Below are 17,723 nucleotides of genomic sequence, written 5' to 3'. Positions count from 1 at the left end.
TTGGCTATTTAAAAAAAAAGCAAGCATTCAATGGCTTGTATTAGAATATAAAAAAGAACCAGTTAGCCTATTAGAATTGTCTCTCTTAAAAACTTTATCCATATTGTCAATTAAAATTGGAGCATCTACATGAGTTCAACAAAGTTACAATGTAAAACATCTGTTCAAACTGAAATTTAAGCATTCCTTCCTAAACATTTTAAATTGTGCTGTATTTAGGCTTCCTGAGCAAACGTATTCATGGTTATCTTAGTTAAAACTGGTTTGACTCTGCCAACAATCAATTTGATTGACATATTTACATATCAACTCATCTCATCTTACAAATTTTAAACTTTTTCATTTAAAATTGGATGCAAGTTGGCATCTTTCAAAAACTTCATGTACGTATATTTTAGGTTCAAACTGTGCATTAGAACATTTTTTTAACTTTTGTAAGTAATAGATACACATATCCAAATGTATATTTATGACCTGTCAGATTGGAATTTTATATGCATGCAGTTGTATTCTTACTACTTCCTATGAAAGGTGATAATTTTAAGCAACTATAAATGAATCTCCTTTAATAGTATGAACTGGATTGTTGCATTAGCTAGAAACAATATTAGTTCGGAATAATAAGCAAAATAAATAACTTCTGAACCAACTTCACAGAGAGAACATTACTTATATCTTTAATTGCTATTTATACAATGTGTTATCCCTTACCTGATTTTTAATTTCAAAATCCCTTTTAGTTTTTGCTCTGTATTCTCTGTGCTCCTTTTCTGCCTCATCCTTCTCCATTTGGGTTTTGTTCAACTGGAAGCGTATTTCTCCACACACCTGTTCCATTGGAAAAAGTAAATGAATAGCCACTGGAATCCACCAGACGATGCCTGCAATTAGATCTTTTGGTGCCCCCTAGAGGCCATATGTATGAAATACAACAGAGGATTTTCTTTAAGAACACCTAGTCGAATATTCAGTATAGCCTGGTAAAATTTGGAAGCAAAAATCTGGGATTCTTAAGTCTAATTATTTCATATCGAGAGAAAGAAATACATAACTAATTTAAGTGACATTCTCAAAGATTATTTTCTGTAAAATAGTTGCAATTGGATATTATCAACTGAAATGTAGCATCATCCAAACTTTAGGTAAAAATGAGTAGTTAAAACATCACATGCTCTTTCTCCTCCAAATTTTTCTGGTGAAGTATTCACTGTTCCTTTGAAGATTTCAACAGTTAAGCTTTTATGTAAGGAAATTTATGAAGGTATTGTTTCCTCTAGAAGATTGTATGATTGATATTTTGATTTGACGTAGGACTTATGCAAACTGTCCAAACACCAGTCTTATAGCAGTAAGTATACAATATCACTCAAGTCAATATATGATGGAAAAAGTCATAAACTAGCACTTAGCACACCTGATGATTGTAATTGGAGCATTTAATATGAGAAGAAAATGTGTGTGGGGGAGGAGGATTGGATGGGGGGGCGGGGGGAGGAGGAAGGATGGGAAGGGATGGGAAGGGATGGGAAGGGGAAACAAAGGAGGAGGCTACAATGCTTGATAAGAAATGTACTCATTATCTTGCCCATGTAATTGTAACCCCTCTGTACAGTATTTTCACAATTAAGAACAAAGAAAATGTGTATCTAACATGAAATAGTCTTAATATATCATTAAGTAAGAATATATTTTAAATGTTGTGTATCATTATTTATACAGTGTGCATTTTTTCCCAATCCAGGACCACTACAAATGCAGACATACAATTTGAAAATGCAATTAATAGATAAATCCAAATAGAGAAATTATGGGCCTTTTGAAATTATTGAGACCCTCTAGAGAGATAAACTAAATCACAAGGTAATTTATAAAGCAAGGGTTTTTTTTGTTTTTGTTGTTGTTTTTTTTTGCTTATGTGGTGCTGAGGAATCAAACCCAGGGCCTCAGGCATGCAAGGCAAGCGCTCTACCACTAAGCCACCTTCCCAGCCCCACAAGGTTTTTTTTAATGTTTCTTTTTTTTTTATTTTTTTGTCGGTAATGGGGCTTGAACTCTGGGCCTGGGCGCTGTCCCTCAGCTCTTCAGCTCACAGCTAGTGCTCTACCACTTCAGCCACAGTGCCACTTCCAGTTTTCTGAGTGGTTCATTGGAGATAAGAGTCTCACCTACTTTCCTGCCCAGGCTGGCTTTGAACAATGATCCTCAGATCTCAGCCTCCTGAGTAGCTAGGATTATAGGTGTAAGCCACCTATAAGTATCATTTAAGTATCATATATATCTACTAGTTATACTTGTCTGAAATTTTTCTGTTTTGTTTTATAAATGATTTTGAAACTCTAGAAACTAATCCCATCAAAGCTATAGGACCTATCTGATTTTTGTAGAAAGGTATTTGAATAATATATTTAAAGAAATAAAGGGTTCTGAGTTTAAAAGTATGACAAGAAAGAAGAAAGCTTTTCCCAAGTGGCTGTCAAAAAGGAGAAGGAACTTATTTAAAAGAAAGTGTACTAGAAAGCTGTCTTCAACCTCTGAGCTGATTCTCCCACGTGAAAAAGTTACAAACACTGTCTAGCCAGTGTAACATCCTGGATTTGGTCTCCAGTACCAAAAGAAAAGACAAAGAAGCTATAAACATGAAAACCCTTTTGTGGTATAATTATATAAAAATTTTAAATCTTTAGTGACAGAAATTTATTTATTTTCTTATTTTTTATTGTTTTTACTGTTTTTTTTGTTTATTGTTTTTTATTCTCTTTATTTTCTTTTTTAAATGTTCACTATTCCAATCTATTTTTTTAGGACTGTGAATTAAATTGGCAAAACTTAAATTGATAATACTAAAAAATAACAGTTACACACCATAGTGTAAAATCCAACACCAACAAGCTGGCTATGTTTAAAAATATGAGTATCGGGCTGGGAAGGTGGCTCAGTGGTAGAGTGCTTGCCTTGCATGCATGAGGCCCTGGGTTCGATTCCTCAGCACCACATAAGCAAAAAGAAAAAAGCCAGAAGTGGCGCTGTGGCTCAAGTGGTAGAGCGCTAGCCTTGAGCTGAAGAGCTGAGGGACAGCGCCCAGGCCCAGAGTTTAGGCCCCATGACCGGACCCAAAAAAAATATATATATATATATATGAGTATCATGTCTTATTTAAAATGATTTTATTCCCTCTATTTAATTTTGAAGCTCCTTTGTCTTAATATTTTCAGTTTAGCATTTGTTTATTGATAATACTTACATACCATCTAAAATACATCAAAAGTCTAAACTGAACCAGAATCTCAAAGTCAAGACTTTTAGGATAGTTTTGAAAACAGAAATTCATTCTTTGCATTTCTCTTCCTATAATGAACTGAAAGCTGTCACCATAGATTTCACCTGTAAATGTCGGTAAGCATCCATCCATCCATCTGCACTCGGCTCTATCACTACAAAGACATCAGGTACACTAGAAAATAGGAGCTTCTTAATATTTCTACATTTGCTACCTTGAATTTTAAGCAACCAAATGGAAAATTACCAAAACTGAAAAAAGGAAAAAAAATGGGGAAAACGGCTCTCTTTCCTAAGATATCAGTTAAAATTAATTCAAATTACTGAATTATGGAGCAACAGTGGCATTTAAGATGTATCAAATTTTAGGAAAATGTGGGAGGGGCATGTATCTTATACAAACTGTATATGTAGTAGAGAATAATAAATTGCTTTAATTTACTATATTATGCACAATCTCATTTAGATTCTCAGTTTTAAGTTAATTGATGCAATCTAGATAAATTTCTAGTATTTCTTAAAACAGGGACATTACATATTAGCCTTATCCAGTTGAAGCCACTTAACATGTAGAACTTGCTTCACGAGTTCATGTGCCCAAAGCACAAATGCTGTGGTGTTCTGATAAACAAACTTGTTTCAAAAACAACTATGATACTACAGTCTTGATTTTTAGAGGCCAGATATGAAAAGTAAGTGGAAGGGAGGTAATTTTTTATGTTAAGAACACTTTCAAACTGTAAATAGATGTCTTTGACAATTCCTCTGAAGAGTAAGCCTCCTCTATGGGGTGTGGGGGGAAAGAATTTAGAAATACAAGTTTCCCTAAATATTCAATCATTGAAGTTATATAACTCATATTTATAAGTCTGTCTTTGGCACTTAAGTCATGAGATGATGAAAGACATTCAATCCTAATTCACCTTTGAATCTGTAGTACCTGTGTGTGCAGGTGAGCATCTGCTTAGTGATTATTAAGTAAACTTGTATTATTCTAGAAATAAGAAAAATATTTATGCAAGTAATTATGGAAATAAATCTTTCTGTACCTTTGTGACATCCATTTCTTGTGAAGAAAGCTGGTTTTGAATGTCCTCTAGTTGACTAATAGCTGAACTCTTTTCCCTTGTAACCTTTTCCATTTCAGCCTCCAGTTGGGCAATATTCTGAGAGAGGAGCAACATCTGTAAAGGGAAATAAAAGTTCTGAACAAATTCTAAAATTGTGTCTAATTAGGAGTCTCCCACAGCCACTGGGCTGTTTTTTTTTCTGTGGAGTGGGTCTGTCCATTTCCCTGCTCCCTCAGCCCATCCAAGACTTTCATTCATCCTCTATTCCTTCCTCTGAACTCTAACCTTATTACAGAAAATGTACAAGCTGATGAAACCCAAGTCTTGGTTGAAGACCTAACATGACAGCCAGGCAAGTTATGGAACAGATTGAGAAATGCATTTCAGATGCAGCATGGAGAAACAAGGCAACTTCTTCCACATGGAAAGCACAAATGTCCTGATTGGGAGAATTCAAGAGGATGATAGCGTTAGAGAGCCATGATTTCATTCCCTTCCTCCCAAAACAGTGAGGGCTCTGGGCTTCCTTGGTTAGCCCCATCTGTGCTCATACTGTCTTGCGCTCCCCTGTCTCCTCCCCTGTCCTCACACTGTCTCATGCTCCCCTGTCCTGGGTCACGGGAATCTCCCTGAGACCCAGCTCCCAGCACACAGGAGCCTTCCACTTCCTCAGGGCTGGCATTCAGTTCAGATGCCAGGCCCGCACGCCTGGTGTCTTCAGCACACAGACACTGATTCGTTGTTACCCAGGCTTCACTGCTAGTACCCTGGAAGGCATCCTGAAATCACAAAGCCTTTCTATACACAACCTCTGGATACTTCTATCACAGCACTTTTATTTACTAAGCATGGATTTTTTTTTTCAGTACAGGGGTTTCAACCCAGGACCTTCCACATGCTAAGCAAGTACTCTACCTCTTCAGCTATACCCCATCCCTTCTGTTTCTATGTTTGCCTTTGAGATAGAGTCTTCTACCTTTTGCCCAGACTTGCCTCAAACTCATGATCTTCCTGCCCCTAACTCGCTAGTCACTAGGATAACAAGTGTGGGCCACCATGCCAGGCTCTCCCATAGCACAGAGTGGCACTGTTTTTAGTTGTCTGCATTCTCTGGCTAGAAGTTGCTAAGGGCAGGCTCATTAAAAGCCAATAAATGTGCTAGGAATGGATGAATAAATAATTTGAATACCTGCTTTTGCAGAGGAACGCTAAATGTCAAGTACTTCTCAGATTAAAAATGCTTCCTAGATCTTAAGACTTATCTTTCCTAGTTTTTGTTTATAATTATTTTGATCTGTTGCACTCAGTCAACTTTTTCTTCTAGACTCTTAATTTCTCAGTTAAATTAGCAGTTTTAAAATGAACCTACATGTAGGGATGCCTATCAGGTTTTAACTTTTAAAATAGGAATAAATCAGAAATAATGGTACCTGAAATTTGCTATTGTACTCACACCTGTATGAATTCAGCTTTATTAATGAAATCAATAACTAAATTGGGATAAAAAATTAGCATTGATCCAGACATTGGTGGCTCACATCTGTAATCCTAGCTACTCAAGAGGCTGAGATCTGAGGAATGAGGCTTGAAGCTAGGAAAGTCTGTAAGACTTCTATCTCCAATTAACTACCAAAAAAGCCAGAAGTAGAGCTGTGGCTTAAGTGGTAGAGCACTAGCTTTGAGCACCCAAGCCCAGAGTTCAAGCCCCAGGATCAAGCAAAAAATAAAGAAAAAAAAATCATCATTGAGCCACAGTTTTGGCAAATTAAGAGCTTTACATAAATGAAACCAAGTGAGGTGCCTTTGAATTACATAAATAGCTAAAGTTGACCTGAACAAAGGATGAGTCTTAGCTATTTTCTAATTTAGGCAGATGAATAAATTAACTTCTGAAGATTGTGGTGAATGGTATATTTGATTTATGGTTGTTCACATGTCCTTATCATTATAAGATTGTTTATAAATTTAATTTTCACATAAAATTAGCTTTAGTAACAACAAACTATAGAGTTTCACTGTGCATAAATACTAGTTGAACCTGAAAATGAAAGGTCAAAAGTAGGTGAAAAGAACAAATTATGAATATCAATTTAATTTCTTAAATTTTCAAATTCAGGTTCATGATGAATGTGTAATTATAGGTTTTTCTAGGTTTTTTTTAATGACCAGCTATTAAAATTATATTAATGGGGAGACAAACCTGGTAGTTACACTTAATATTAACAGGGCATATAGTTTTTCAAGCAGACACGCAGACATTTATTTGGCTACGGATAAATTCTGAGTCTGCTGCTATCACAGGCATATACCTGATTGCTTCCCTGCCCTACGATTCTCTTCCACTGCCACCCACCACTTCTTTCCTCCGCCCATGGCCTGTCTGCCGCCTCCTGTCACCCACTTCCGGACGCCCCCTCCTGCCGTCATGCCTTCTTTTCCCCGTGCCCACCATCTGGAAGTCAGCATCACACTGCAGGAGCTTCTCCATCCACATCTGTTGCAGAGCCAGAAGGAACACAGACAGCTGCAACACTGCTGGATGTCCAAGGCTCTGACATCAGGGAAGTTCTTTACACTTTGACGGGGGGCAAAGAAAAGACAAAGACACCAAGGTTGGGAGAACTCGACAGAAATTTCTGCAAAGCAAGCCCCCTGCATACTGAATATGGTATGAGGCAGTGCTTCCTAGAGAAGAGATACATGAATTAAGAATTCTAGGAATGTGCTGGTGTCAAAACAAACAACTAAGAAAATGTATGGGCCATAGGGGGTGGTCAAACAAATACTAGATGAATGACTGATGAACCAACACACCCGGGTGGCTGGGTAGATCATTACAGAAGGCACCAGACAAAACTCTCCACAAGTAATAATCAAGGCAGAATGATGTAAACCTGGGTATAGAGAAGGTACATGCTCTGCTAAAGCTTTCCACACAAATGGAATGTGTGTGTATGTGAGAGGGCTGGGGGGGGGGGGAGAGAAAGAAAGAATATTAGAAAATAAGAAAAAAACATAAAAAGAAAGATAATCCATGCCTCTCAATAGTCTTCCTGATCCTCCTATTGGGAGAGCAGGGTGGCTTGCTCTAACTTTATCTAGCTAGTGCTTACAAAGTTATGACGTACAGTCCCTTCCTTCCTTCCTTCCTTCCTTCCTTCCTTCCTTCCTTCCTTCCTTCCTTCCTTCCTTCCTTCCTTCCTTCCTTCCTTCCTTCCTTCCTTCCTTCCTTCCTTCCTTCCTTCCTTCCTTCCTTCCTTCCTTCCTTCCTTCCTTCCTTCCTTCCTTCCTTCCCTTCTGAACTGCTCCTGTGCTTGTTATAGAGAGTCTCTCTTTAAAAGAAGCAACTATACTGGTTTTAAGTTGATATGAATATAGTTGAATTATATATTTATACTAGATGAATTTTCAGTTCAGCTGAAATGAGCTTCAAGAACTAAGCATAAACTCGTTTACTTAAGATAATAAATAGAAAAGCTGGGCTTTATATTTAAATCTATCTGCTTTTACTAACATGAGGGTCTGAGAAAGCTACTCAATAAAGCTGTTTCTTTCTCTATAATAATAATGAAAACCACAAACAACTTTATTCACTCACCACTTTAAGCTAAGTATTATCTTTACAAAACATCATTTAATCCTATGAAGTCCTTGAAATATTTTCAATTTTATTCTTCTAAAGTTTAAAGAAGGTTTTTAAAAAAGTGTCAAGCTGGTGGCTCATGCCTATAATCTTAGGTGGCTAATATAGGAGGATCATGGCTCAGTGCCAGCCCTGGTAGGAAAGTCCATTAAGACTCTCATCTCCAATTAACCACCAGAAAACTGGTAGTGGCCCTGTGGCTCAAACTGGTAGAGTGCTAGCCTTAAGCAAGAAAGCTCAGGGATACGCAGGCCCTGAGTTCAAGCCCCCATGACAGATAGACACACACATAAAGAAGTGTCAAGGTCACCAGAAGGTCAATTTGGATTCTAGCCTGAAAGCTGCTTTCCCTAGTGAGAATAGTTGTCTAAATGCTAGCGCCGCTGCTGAGTCTTTACCATACCTTTACCAATGTTAGGACCAAATGTCCACCAAAGCTTTAGGGAGACAAATATACATAAATGATTCAGTCTCCAAACTGTGCTACATTTTAGCCACCTTGCAGTTATTCATGAGACTGTTACATATGAACATAATTGACTTACAGTAGCCATCCTTTTGCCTTTCTAAAGAGAAAGCCTTATCAACATCCTTTTCTGTAGTAAAACTTCCTAGCTTAATGGCCACCACTAAACACTCCCCCAAATAAACTCCGCTATTGCCTCCCCTTGCTAATTCACATCCTTCCCTCACACAGAATACAGCCACACTTGGTCTCCTTCTGTGTCTTGTTTGGTTTGGCTGTGAACAGTTTCTTTCTACCATTGTCCTTGTTTCTAAATCCTACCCAGTCTTCAAATCTTTTCACTGTCTCCTGCACAAAGGAATCAGTTTTCTGCTCTCTCTGTAGTTCAGTGCTATTTTCCAAGGGCATGAGGCCCTTTGTTTTTATTCCTTATGTGTCCTTACTCATTTGTCCAAGAAACATATATTGGAGAAGATTTTATGTGAGAAAAATAAGCCAAAGAATAAGGATGTGAGGTCACAAACGCAGGGGATTTGTAGCACATGCCAAATCCTGAAATGAGACAGAGACAGAGAAGGCCCGTGTGCATGCTGGGGAAGTGCAGGGGATGTGCAGGAGGTTGGAAGGGTGGGGACGCAAGGAGAAGAAATGAAGGAAGATGAGACTGGAGACCAAAACGAAGAAAAGAAGAAAGAAGAAAGAAGGAAGAAGAAGAAGAAGAAGAAGAAGAAGAGGAGGAATAGTGAAGCCTCACTGTACAGTCTGTGCAATGGCTTTCCGTGCTCTTTTGGATGAAATTTTAAATCCAAATTTAAATTTGGGTACAGGCCATTCATGACAGGGCATCTGCTTCCCCCAGTGGCCCTGTCCTGCTCAGTGCCCATTCCCCCTGCCCCAGCCACCGGTGCCCTCAGTGCTCCCTCCCTGGGCCCCAGCCACCCAGGTGCTCTCGGTGCTTGCTCCCTCCCCATGCCCCAGACACCAGATGCTCTCTACATTCCCAGAAACCATCGTGTTTTTCTAGCAGTGGGTATGATATCTCACACACACATGAAAATTTCCTCCTGTCATCTCTATCCAAACACTCTTCCTCCTCCTCACAGGTCTCATTTCAAAAATCTCGCTGTGATGGAAAGTCTATCCTGATCACTGAGAATAGGCCAGGTTCCCCCATGACAAGTCTTGAAGGATCTCTACTGAGCCTCCAAAGACTTTTCACAGCTATGATGAAAAGCCATTGATGAAAGCACTGCTTCAACGTCTACTTCTCGCAAGAGTATGTCAGCTTAATGAGGAAGACCAGATTGGACCGTGACTACCACAATCCCATTCCCTCCCATAATCTCTGCTGATGGCTGAGAAAGGACCCACACAGGATTGCCCGGTTGCACTGGGGACCCCAGTGTGCACAGTGGCTATCTGTGGGGGATTTTCACCCACTGACATCACTAGTCCAGAACATAGAGAGGACCAGTTAGACTAAGCTACCATAGGGTTCTGACAGCTATAGTCAGTAAAGTCAGTATAGTATAGTATAGTATACTATAGTATAGTATATTCCTCAGTTTACCCATTGGAGTTAAAGCTGGTTGGATAGAAGCTGTGGGTTTTCTACTTATATTTCCTTACACTGCCTTGACATAGCAGAGATGCATAGGTATTTGCTATGGAAGCTAATAATTATCATGCATCACAGTATCATAACAGTGTCTGGGAAAGAAGGCTTGAAATCCCTGTAAAAGAAGCGTGAAAGAATTGTTCTGGTGACTTCTTGCTCAATTTTATTCCATTGCAACAATTTCAAAGCTGGTTTCTACTTTCTGCAGAATTCCAGTATTGCTCTTTCATACACCACAAATTTCATGTTATTTAATTCCTTCTGCCTTTCAGTTATTCATGTGGGTATCATGATGTAATATGTCAGAATTGATTTAATATTGTATATATAGTCACTTTTGCTTGCTCACTCAGTTTCTCACATTTTATATTATGCATGCTTGATGTGGGGTAGAAGATAAAATAGAGGAGTCATTTCTCTTTAATTTGGTGAAAGTGGATATAAAACCTGGTTATCTTCAGAGGAGGCCCCCTTCTCTGTCTAATGTGTTTAAGAGAGAGGGAGAGAAGCAGAAAGAAGAGGAGGTAGAAGTGGAGATGGAGGAGGAGGAGGACAAAAGGAGGAGGGGGAGAGAAAAAGAAGGAGACAGAGACAGAGACAAAGACACAGAGACCTCTTGCAGAATTAAAGTTTGAATTTCATAATATGGAACCTAAGAGGTTATTTCAAAGGTCAGAGAACAAGCCTCATTGAGAAACAAACATCTGGAAAAATATGCCACTTTTGACGAACTCTAACCTAGAAAAAACTGTGATTAGTTAAAAAGGTTTTATGTTTACGAGTGGCAACCCACAGGCTCCTAAGGGGTACTCCCTGGAGCACGCTCCTGCAACCCGCTGACGAGGTGAGGCTGCATACCTTCGACTCTGCCTCCTCCTTTTCTTTCCTTAGTTCTTTTTTCATCATCTCCTTCTCAAAAGCCCTTTTCTCTTGCTGAGATGCAAGTTCTCTTTCTAGTCGCTCTGTCTGCCTTTCTAGCTCACTCTTCAGCTGCTCGCACTGGATCAGAGCCTGCCAGGAACAGAGATGAAAGATGAGTTTATATTTGGGGAGAAAAATAAAGGAGAAATGACACGATTCAGCTTCACTTTTATTTAGCATACTCAAGGCGCATTATAAAGTCTATGAGCATGATTTTGTGTTTATCAGTATCAGTTAATGACTTAAAATAGTACCCAAATGTTACAGGCACTCACATGTTTAATATTCATAATTAAGGATATAAACTAGTCGGCTACAAAATTCCAGGAGCAGATCTTGCTTCAATTTTGAAAGAAGTTCAGAAAAATCAGCTGCCCTAGTATTTTAATTACATGTTGTGATATGCTGTATATGAGCTTTATTGACCCCTTATATCCTCATAATTAAAAATTACTTGAACACTTAAAAAAGATAAGCCAATTAAAATTTTAAAATGGTATATTGAATACTATATTTTATTACACAAAGCCTCCATTGGTTATCACTATATTCATAATTTCTTCAATACAACTAAGATTTACTTCACTCTGCTAACATGTAAAAATTAGGTTACAGTCAAAGCAAGACAAATATCAAAAGAGAATACACTACCTAGTTTTATGAAGACTCAAGACTGTCATCTTCCAATTCTGGTAAAAATTCATAATTGCACTTTAGTCTAAATTTTCCACTGTTCATTTTCAGAGACCAGAATTTTCTTTCTTTTGGCCATATTCATATTCACAATATTATATGTATAATACCCACCTAATGAATAGGACTTAAAAATCATAATTTTTTAAAAATCCCAACAAAATGAAAATGCTTAGTATCTCACTCTTATCTTAGTAGCTCCTATCTTCAATAAATACTTCACCCAAGCTTTACTTTCTTCTGAATTGGTAGAAAGAAAACAGGGTCTGTTTTTTCCATAGTTATATAAGTCCCTTTGGTAAAAGCTACAAGAAATACAGACAGGGCCTTGAATTCTTGCTTCATTTTTTTCACTCAAGACAGGTGCTCTAACTTGAGCCCGACCTCCATTTTCAGCTTCTGTCTACTAGGCTGGCTGCAGATCTGAGCCTCCTGAGTATAAGGATCATTAAGTGTGAGCCACTGGAGCCAGGCACTCTTTTTTTAAGTAGAAGGAATACATTCTAAAATAATGATAAACAGAACAATGCAGTAAACATACAAGCCAATAAAATCATCAAGGGTTATATACTGTATGTAGTTATATGTGCTATACTTTTATATAAATGGCAGACCAGTAGGTTTGTTTCCACCAGCACAACCACAAACGAGTGTGCAATGTGTTGCATTATGAGCTTACTAAAGCTACAGTATCATCAAGTAATAGTTATTTTGGTTCTATTATAATCTTTTGGGACCACAGTTGTGTATGTGGTCTTGTCCTTGACCAAATGGTATTAAACTTTGTTCTAAATTTGTTCTTGCTTTAGAGCAGAGAATATGCACGTTAAAGAGCATTTTCTCTGTCTGTGACTACAATCAAATGTTCTATATTTTTCTGATTTTCTTTTTACTCCAGGTTTCTAGTTTCTGCCTTTCTGATTCTAGTAATAAAACAAACCGAATTAACTTGGAAAAAAAGGTTGTCTGTTTGTTTGTGCCAATCCTGGGGCTTGAACTCTGGGCCTAAGTGCTGTCTCTGCGTTCTTTTGCTCAAAGCTAGAGCTCTACCACATAAGCCACAGATCCACTCCAGCCTTTTTTTTTTTTTTTTTTTTTTTGGTAGCTAATTGAAGATAAGAGTTACTTGGAGATAAAGAGTCTCACAGGATTTCCTACCCAGGCTGCCTTCAAATCGTGATCCTCAAGTCTCAGCCTCCTGAGTAACTAAGATTACAAGTGTGGGTCACCAGAGTTTGGAAGGCATATAGTCAACCTTCCACGTTGGTGCTTCACAACCTTTCTTTAGAAAGCTCCTCTAGTAGGACTCTCCAAAGCTCTCCTTCAACGTACAGGCAGCAGAAGGCCAGCTCCCCTTGCACCATTTCTTGTGGCTTTACCAATGACACTATAAAGCCTCTACCTTTCTATGTACATAATAACTTAAAATTTCCAAATGGTAACTGTCATCTAACACTTTACTATTTGCTAGATATTTTGCTGAATAGTTTACATGTATTATTTAACTAACTCTATTAAGAAATTTTAACTGATTCTTATCACTTAGAGAAAACAGGGCTTTAAAACATTAAGATAATTTGTCCAAGTAATCTGGTCCAAAGCAGTTCCGTGAAAATATCTATGAAAGACATCATCAGTTTCTCACATCATACATTTACGTCCTTATAAAATCCTCAGGTATTGTCACTGCTACTGTTAATGTAATATACAGTCAACACAAAAATAGGTCCTTCTACCAAAGGAATAGAATTGAAAACCCAGAAATGAACCTACAGACCTATAGCCATCTAATTTTAAATAAGGGGGCTAAAAAAATAGAATGGAAGAAAGACAGCCTCTTCAGTAAATGGTGCTGGCAAAATTGGTTAACTACTTGCAGAAAACTAAAGCTAGATCCTTATATATCACCCTGCACCAGAATCAACTCCAAATGGATCAAAGACCTTGGAGTCAAGCAGACACCCTGAAAACATTACAGGATGGAATAGGAGATACCCTAGGACTCCTTGGCACAGGCCGAAATTTTCTTAATAAAGACCCAGAAACACAACAAATCAAAGAAAAGTTGGACAAATGGGATTGCATGAAATTGGAGAGCTTCTGTATGGCAAAGGACATAGCTAGCAAGATTAATAGAAAGCCCACGGATTGGGAGAAGATCTTCACTAGCCTTACAACAGACAAGGGTCTCATATCTAAAATATACCCGGAACTCAAAAAATTAAATCCCCCAACAACAAATCTTCAAAGAAACAACTGCCCAATAAATAAGTGGGCTAAAGACTTAAGGAGAAACTTCTCTGAAGAAGAAAGAAGGATGGCCAATAGACACATGAAGAAATGCTCAACCTCTCTAGCCATAAAAGAAATACAAATCAAAACAACATTGAGATACCACCTCATCCCAGTTAGAATGGCTATAATCAAGAACTCTAATAACAACAGATGCTGGAGGGGATGTGGACAGAAGGGAACCTTACTGCATTGCTGGTGGGAGTGTCAACTTGTTCAACCACTTTGGAAAGCAGTGTGGAGGTTCCTCAAAAGGCTCCACATAGAGCTCCCCTATGACCCAGCAATCCCACTTTTGGGCATTTACCCAAATGATCACAAACAAGGCCACACTAAAGCTACCAGCACGACTATGTTTATTGCAGCATTATTTACCATAGCTAAGATATGGAACCAATCCAGATGCCCCTCAGAAGATGAATGGATCAAGAAAATGTGGTATATATACACAATGGAATTCTATGCCTCCATCAGAAAGAATGACATTGCCCCATTTGTTAGGAAATGAAAAGACATGGGAAAAATTATATTAAGTGAAGTAAGCCAGGCCCAAAGAAGCATAGGTCCCATGGTTTCCCTTATTTGCAATAACTAGTATATGTCTGAGTCAAGCAGAAAAGGTCAGATAAGTTGATGTTAGGGAAATTAACCCTAAGGTATGTATTCAAATGTTTTTTTTTCTTTCATGCGATTGTTTTCTAACACATTTGTAAGATTATTTCTGTTGCTTTGTATGTCCCTCCCCCATGGTATAACCCCTTCTTTCACTGTATTTGAGGTTGGTATAATTTGTGGAGGGGAAGGGGAAAAAAATCGCTTAAATAGGGATACAGGTGGATCCATTGCAACAATGAGATGTACAAGTCGTTATGTGGAAAAAGGAACTCTACAACTTTGGTGGGGGGGGGGAGGAGGATTGGGTAGGGGGGTGGGGGGAGGATGGGAAGGGATGGGAAGGGGAAAAAAAGAAGGAGGCTACAATGCTTGATAAGAAATGTACTCATTATCTTGCCCATGTAATTGTAACCCCTCTGTACAGTATTTTCACAATTAAAAAAAAAAAAAAAAGGTCCTTCTAACTTTACATGCAAGACACAAATGGAACACTAGATGGCGACACATGCCAAGAAACTAAAGAACAAAGTTGTAGCTCAGTAATAAACGATTCTAAAATTAAAATTTATGTTCTCTCATTTTTTTCTAGATAAAACTACTAGACCTGCATTACATTTTGTAAGCTGCTTGGTAGTCCTCATATTCATTATTACTAATTCAGTGAAAAGGTAGATTCGTAATATCCTATACTTTGATTGTTCTTTACTGTTAAATTTGAAAAAGCACTAACTATAATAAAATTTTACACTAATATTCAAAATTAAGTGTTCAACAAACATTGTGTAGTTAACACATAAATGGCCATGTGAGAGATACAGTGATAGGTGTCACAGACCTGATTTCCATGGTCTTCCAGTAGAGACAGTTATGTACACACTCACTGAAAGTTTGGACAGCATCAGTGGGGATTCAGAGGAGAAACAGATTAATACAAAGAAAAAGAGGCTATGGAAACTTCAAAAATGAGGGAGACTCATTTACTGAATAGATACTTCACACATGAACAGAAGAAGAATAGCACTAGCTGACCAGACTCATGAAAATAGCTAAGTGCAGTTTGTGTACTGGAAATGAGCACACACAGTGTATATGGAAGGGTGAGGTAGAAGAAATTATAGGAAAGTTAGAACAGAGATAGACTGAAAGGAATAGAAGGCTATACTGAGGAATTACCTTTTATTTGCTCATGAGGGGAGCGACCTGAACCGAGAGATTTATAACCCACGAAGTCTAAGGCAACACTGTGGTAGATATGTGAGAACTAGAAGAAACCTGCGAGAAACCAACCAGAAGGCTATAGCGAGAGTCTGTGGATGTGCACAGGAGCATTTGAGGGGCTGCACAGAGGCAGGAAGCAGGGGCAGAACAGGAGATCTGAAGACAGCTAGGCAAATGATTTGATGTCAAGAGTAGGGGTTGGGGCAGAGCTAAGATATTTTAAAGGTTATAAGGTAGGAATGTTGGGAAGATGAGGATGCCATTATTTTAAATAAAACATAGAAAATAGTGGATGGAAAAAGAAGTGGTAGACAGGAATGTGGAGGAATTAACAACGAGGTTGTATAGTAGATGCCACTAGAATACCATCCACACTATCCACATAAAGAGTCCTAGCAGCAGCAAGAAATGTAGGTCTGGGCTCAAGAAAGCCACAACGTGGGTCTGTCCAAACAAGATAAACATTTGACCATGAGTGGAGGAATGAGTCAGGACACAGGGCAGCATGGGAGGAGGGTTAGGAACGAACATCCACAAATGTCTCCATTCAAGGAATATGAAAAGCCAGTGAAGCCAGACCTCAGGAAGCAGGCAGGAGTCATCTAAAGGATCCACCCATACAATTACAGTGTCAGCTAAAACAAGGAAAGAGATGAGATATAAGATATGGTATGCAATATGGTATGCTTTGGCATGGATATGATAAAATATGATGTTAGTGTGACCTCCCAGATCTTTCAAATTGACCCTGTTCTAACTTTTCTAGAATTGTCTTTCACATAAGTCACATTCATTCCCAGTATATGAACTCTGACTTCAAAATTACAGGGCCTGAGCGTTATAAAGATTGAAATGAGGATACTGGATTTGGTAGTGGGGAATGACCAGTGCTAATTAAATGAGCAATTCAATGGCAATTTGTTGAAAGTCTGGTACAATTTATTGACTGTCTGACTGCAATGTGGTTAGGAATGAAGGGACAGCTACCAGGGCAGACAACTGTTTGCAGAGTCTGCCAGGAAAATGATAGACTAATGGTAGGAAGTTGAGTGGAAGCTGATCGCGTGAAACCTGCTTTCTCTTCAAAAATCTCTGGCATGTAGATGGAGAGGAACGCAAGGGAGGAAGGTGGAGTGACTGATGACAAACAGGCCAGGATTCTAAGAAGTAGAAGACATCAAGAACTTAGAGAATGCAAAACAAGTTGGGAATACGAGGGCCAGAAAGGGAAGGAGGGGAAGACGAGAAGAGGAGAAGGGAAGGGAAGGAGAGAAGGAAAGAGAAGGGAAGGAAAAGAATAGAAGACATATTTAGGGATGGGAAGCTGTGGAGGCAGCTCTGGACTTTGTCTTGATCTCGGGGAGAAGTGAGTCATATATGCCAGGAATAGAGAAGTAGGTGAGGAGAGTGGAGTTCCCCAGGCAGAGTATATACATAGTGTAGCCAATCACAGAGAAACAAAGGGTGATGTAGCCACTGTAATCACTGGAGGATTTTACAGGGTAGTTCAGTTGGTTTCTTCAGCAATGACTGGTAGATTCAAACTAGCAAAAGAAAAACTGACATGCAATTGGGCTCTGCATTCCCTAATAACTGGAACCGTGAGACAGGCCAGAGCAAAGGAATCCTCCAGTGCTGGTGAGAACAGAGCCACTGTTCCCTTAGTGGACATTACTAGATACCAACAAGGGCTTGAACAGTGAGCCCACTGGCTCAATTCCTCACTGTCAGAGGATACAGACAGACCAGCAGGATAGCTGCTATAGGAGGGGTGGTCCTCAACTTGGGTGAATTTGCCAGATAAGGAAAGTGTTAGTGAGGGAAAAAAAATTCAAGAAAAATGTTGAGAATAAGACATACACGGGGTTGGGAAGGTGGCTCAGTGGTAGAGCGCTTGCCTTGCATGCATGA

At 38.7% G+C, this 17,723-nt stretch overlaps 1 protein-coding gene across 4 annotated transcripts in view; it reads right to left on the bottom strand.

Moving 5' to 3' along the window:
- The window catches only part of Sdccag8 (SHH signaling and ciliogenesis regulator SDCCAG8), a 184,476-nt gene that overhangs the window by 130,411 nt on the left and 36,342 nt on the right, over positions 1-17,723 (bottom strand). For all 4 annotated transcript variants that reach the window (XM_070041917.1, XM_070041918.1, XM_070041920.1 and 1 more), the window contains exons 10-12: positions 10,932-11,084; positions 4,326-4,460; positions 712-828 (exon numbers count right to left, since the gene is read on the bottom strand). In XM_070041917.1, coding sequence (XP_069898018.1) covers positions 712-828; positions 4,326-4,460; positions 10,932-11,084 — 405 coding nt within the window. The remainder of the gene's footprint in view (positions 1-711; positions 829-4,325; positions 4,461-10,931; positions 11,085-17,723) is intronic.

This window comes from Dipodomys merriami, unplaced genomic scaffold (genome assembly GCF_024711535.1).
Source record: "Dipodomys merriami isolate MVZ:Mamm:240054 unplaced genomic scaffold, mDipMer1.0.p SCAF_31, whole genome shotgun sequence".
Lineage (NCBI taxonomy): Eukaryota > Metazoa > Chordata > Mammalia > Rodentia > Heteromyidae > Dipodomys > Dipodomys merriami.
This window is presented reverse-complemented; position numbering and strand designations above follow the sequence as displayed.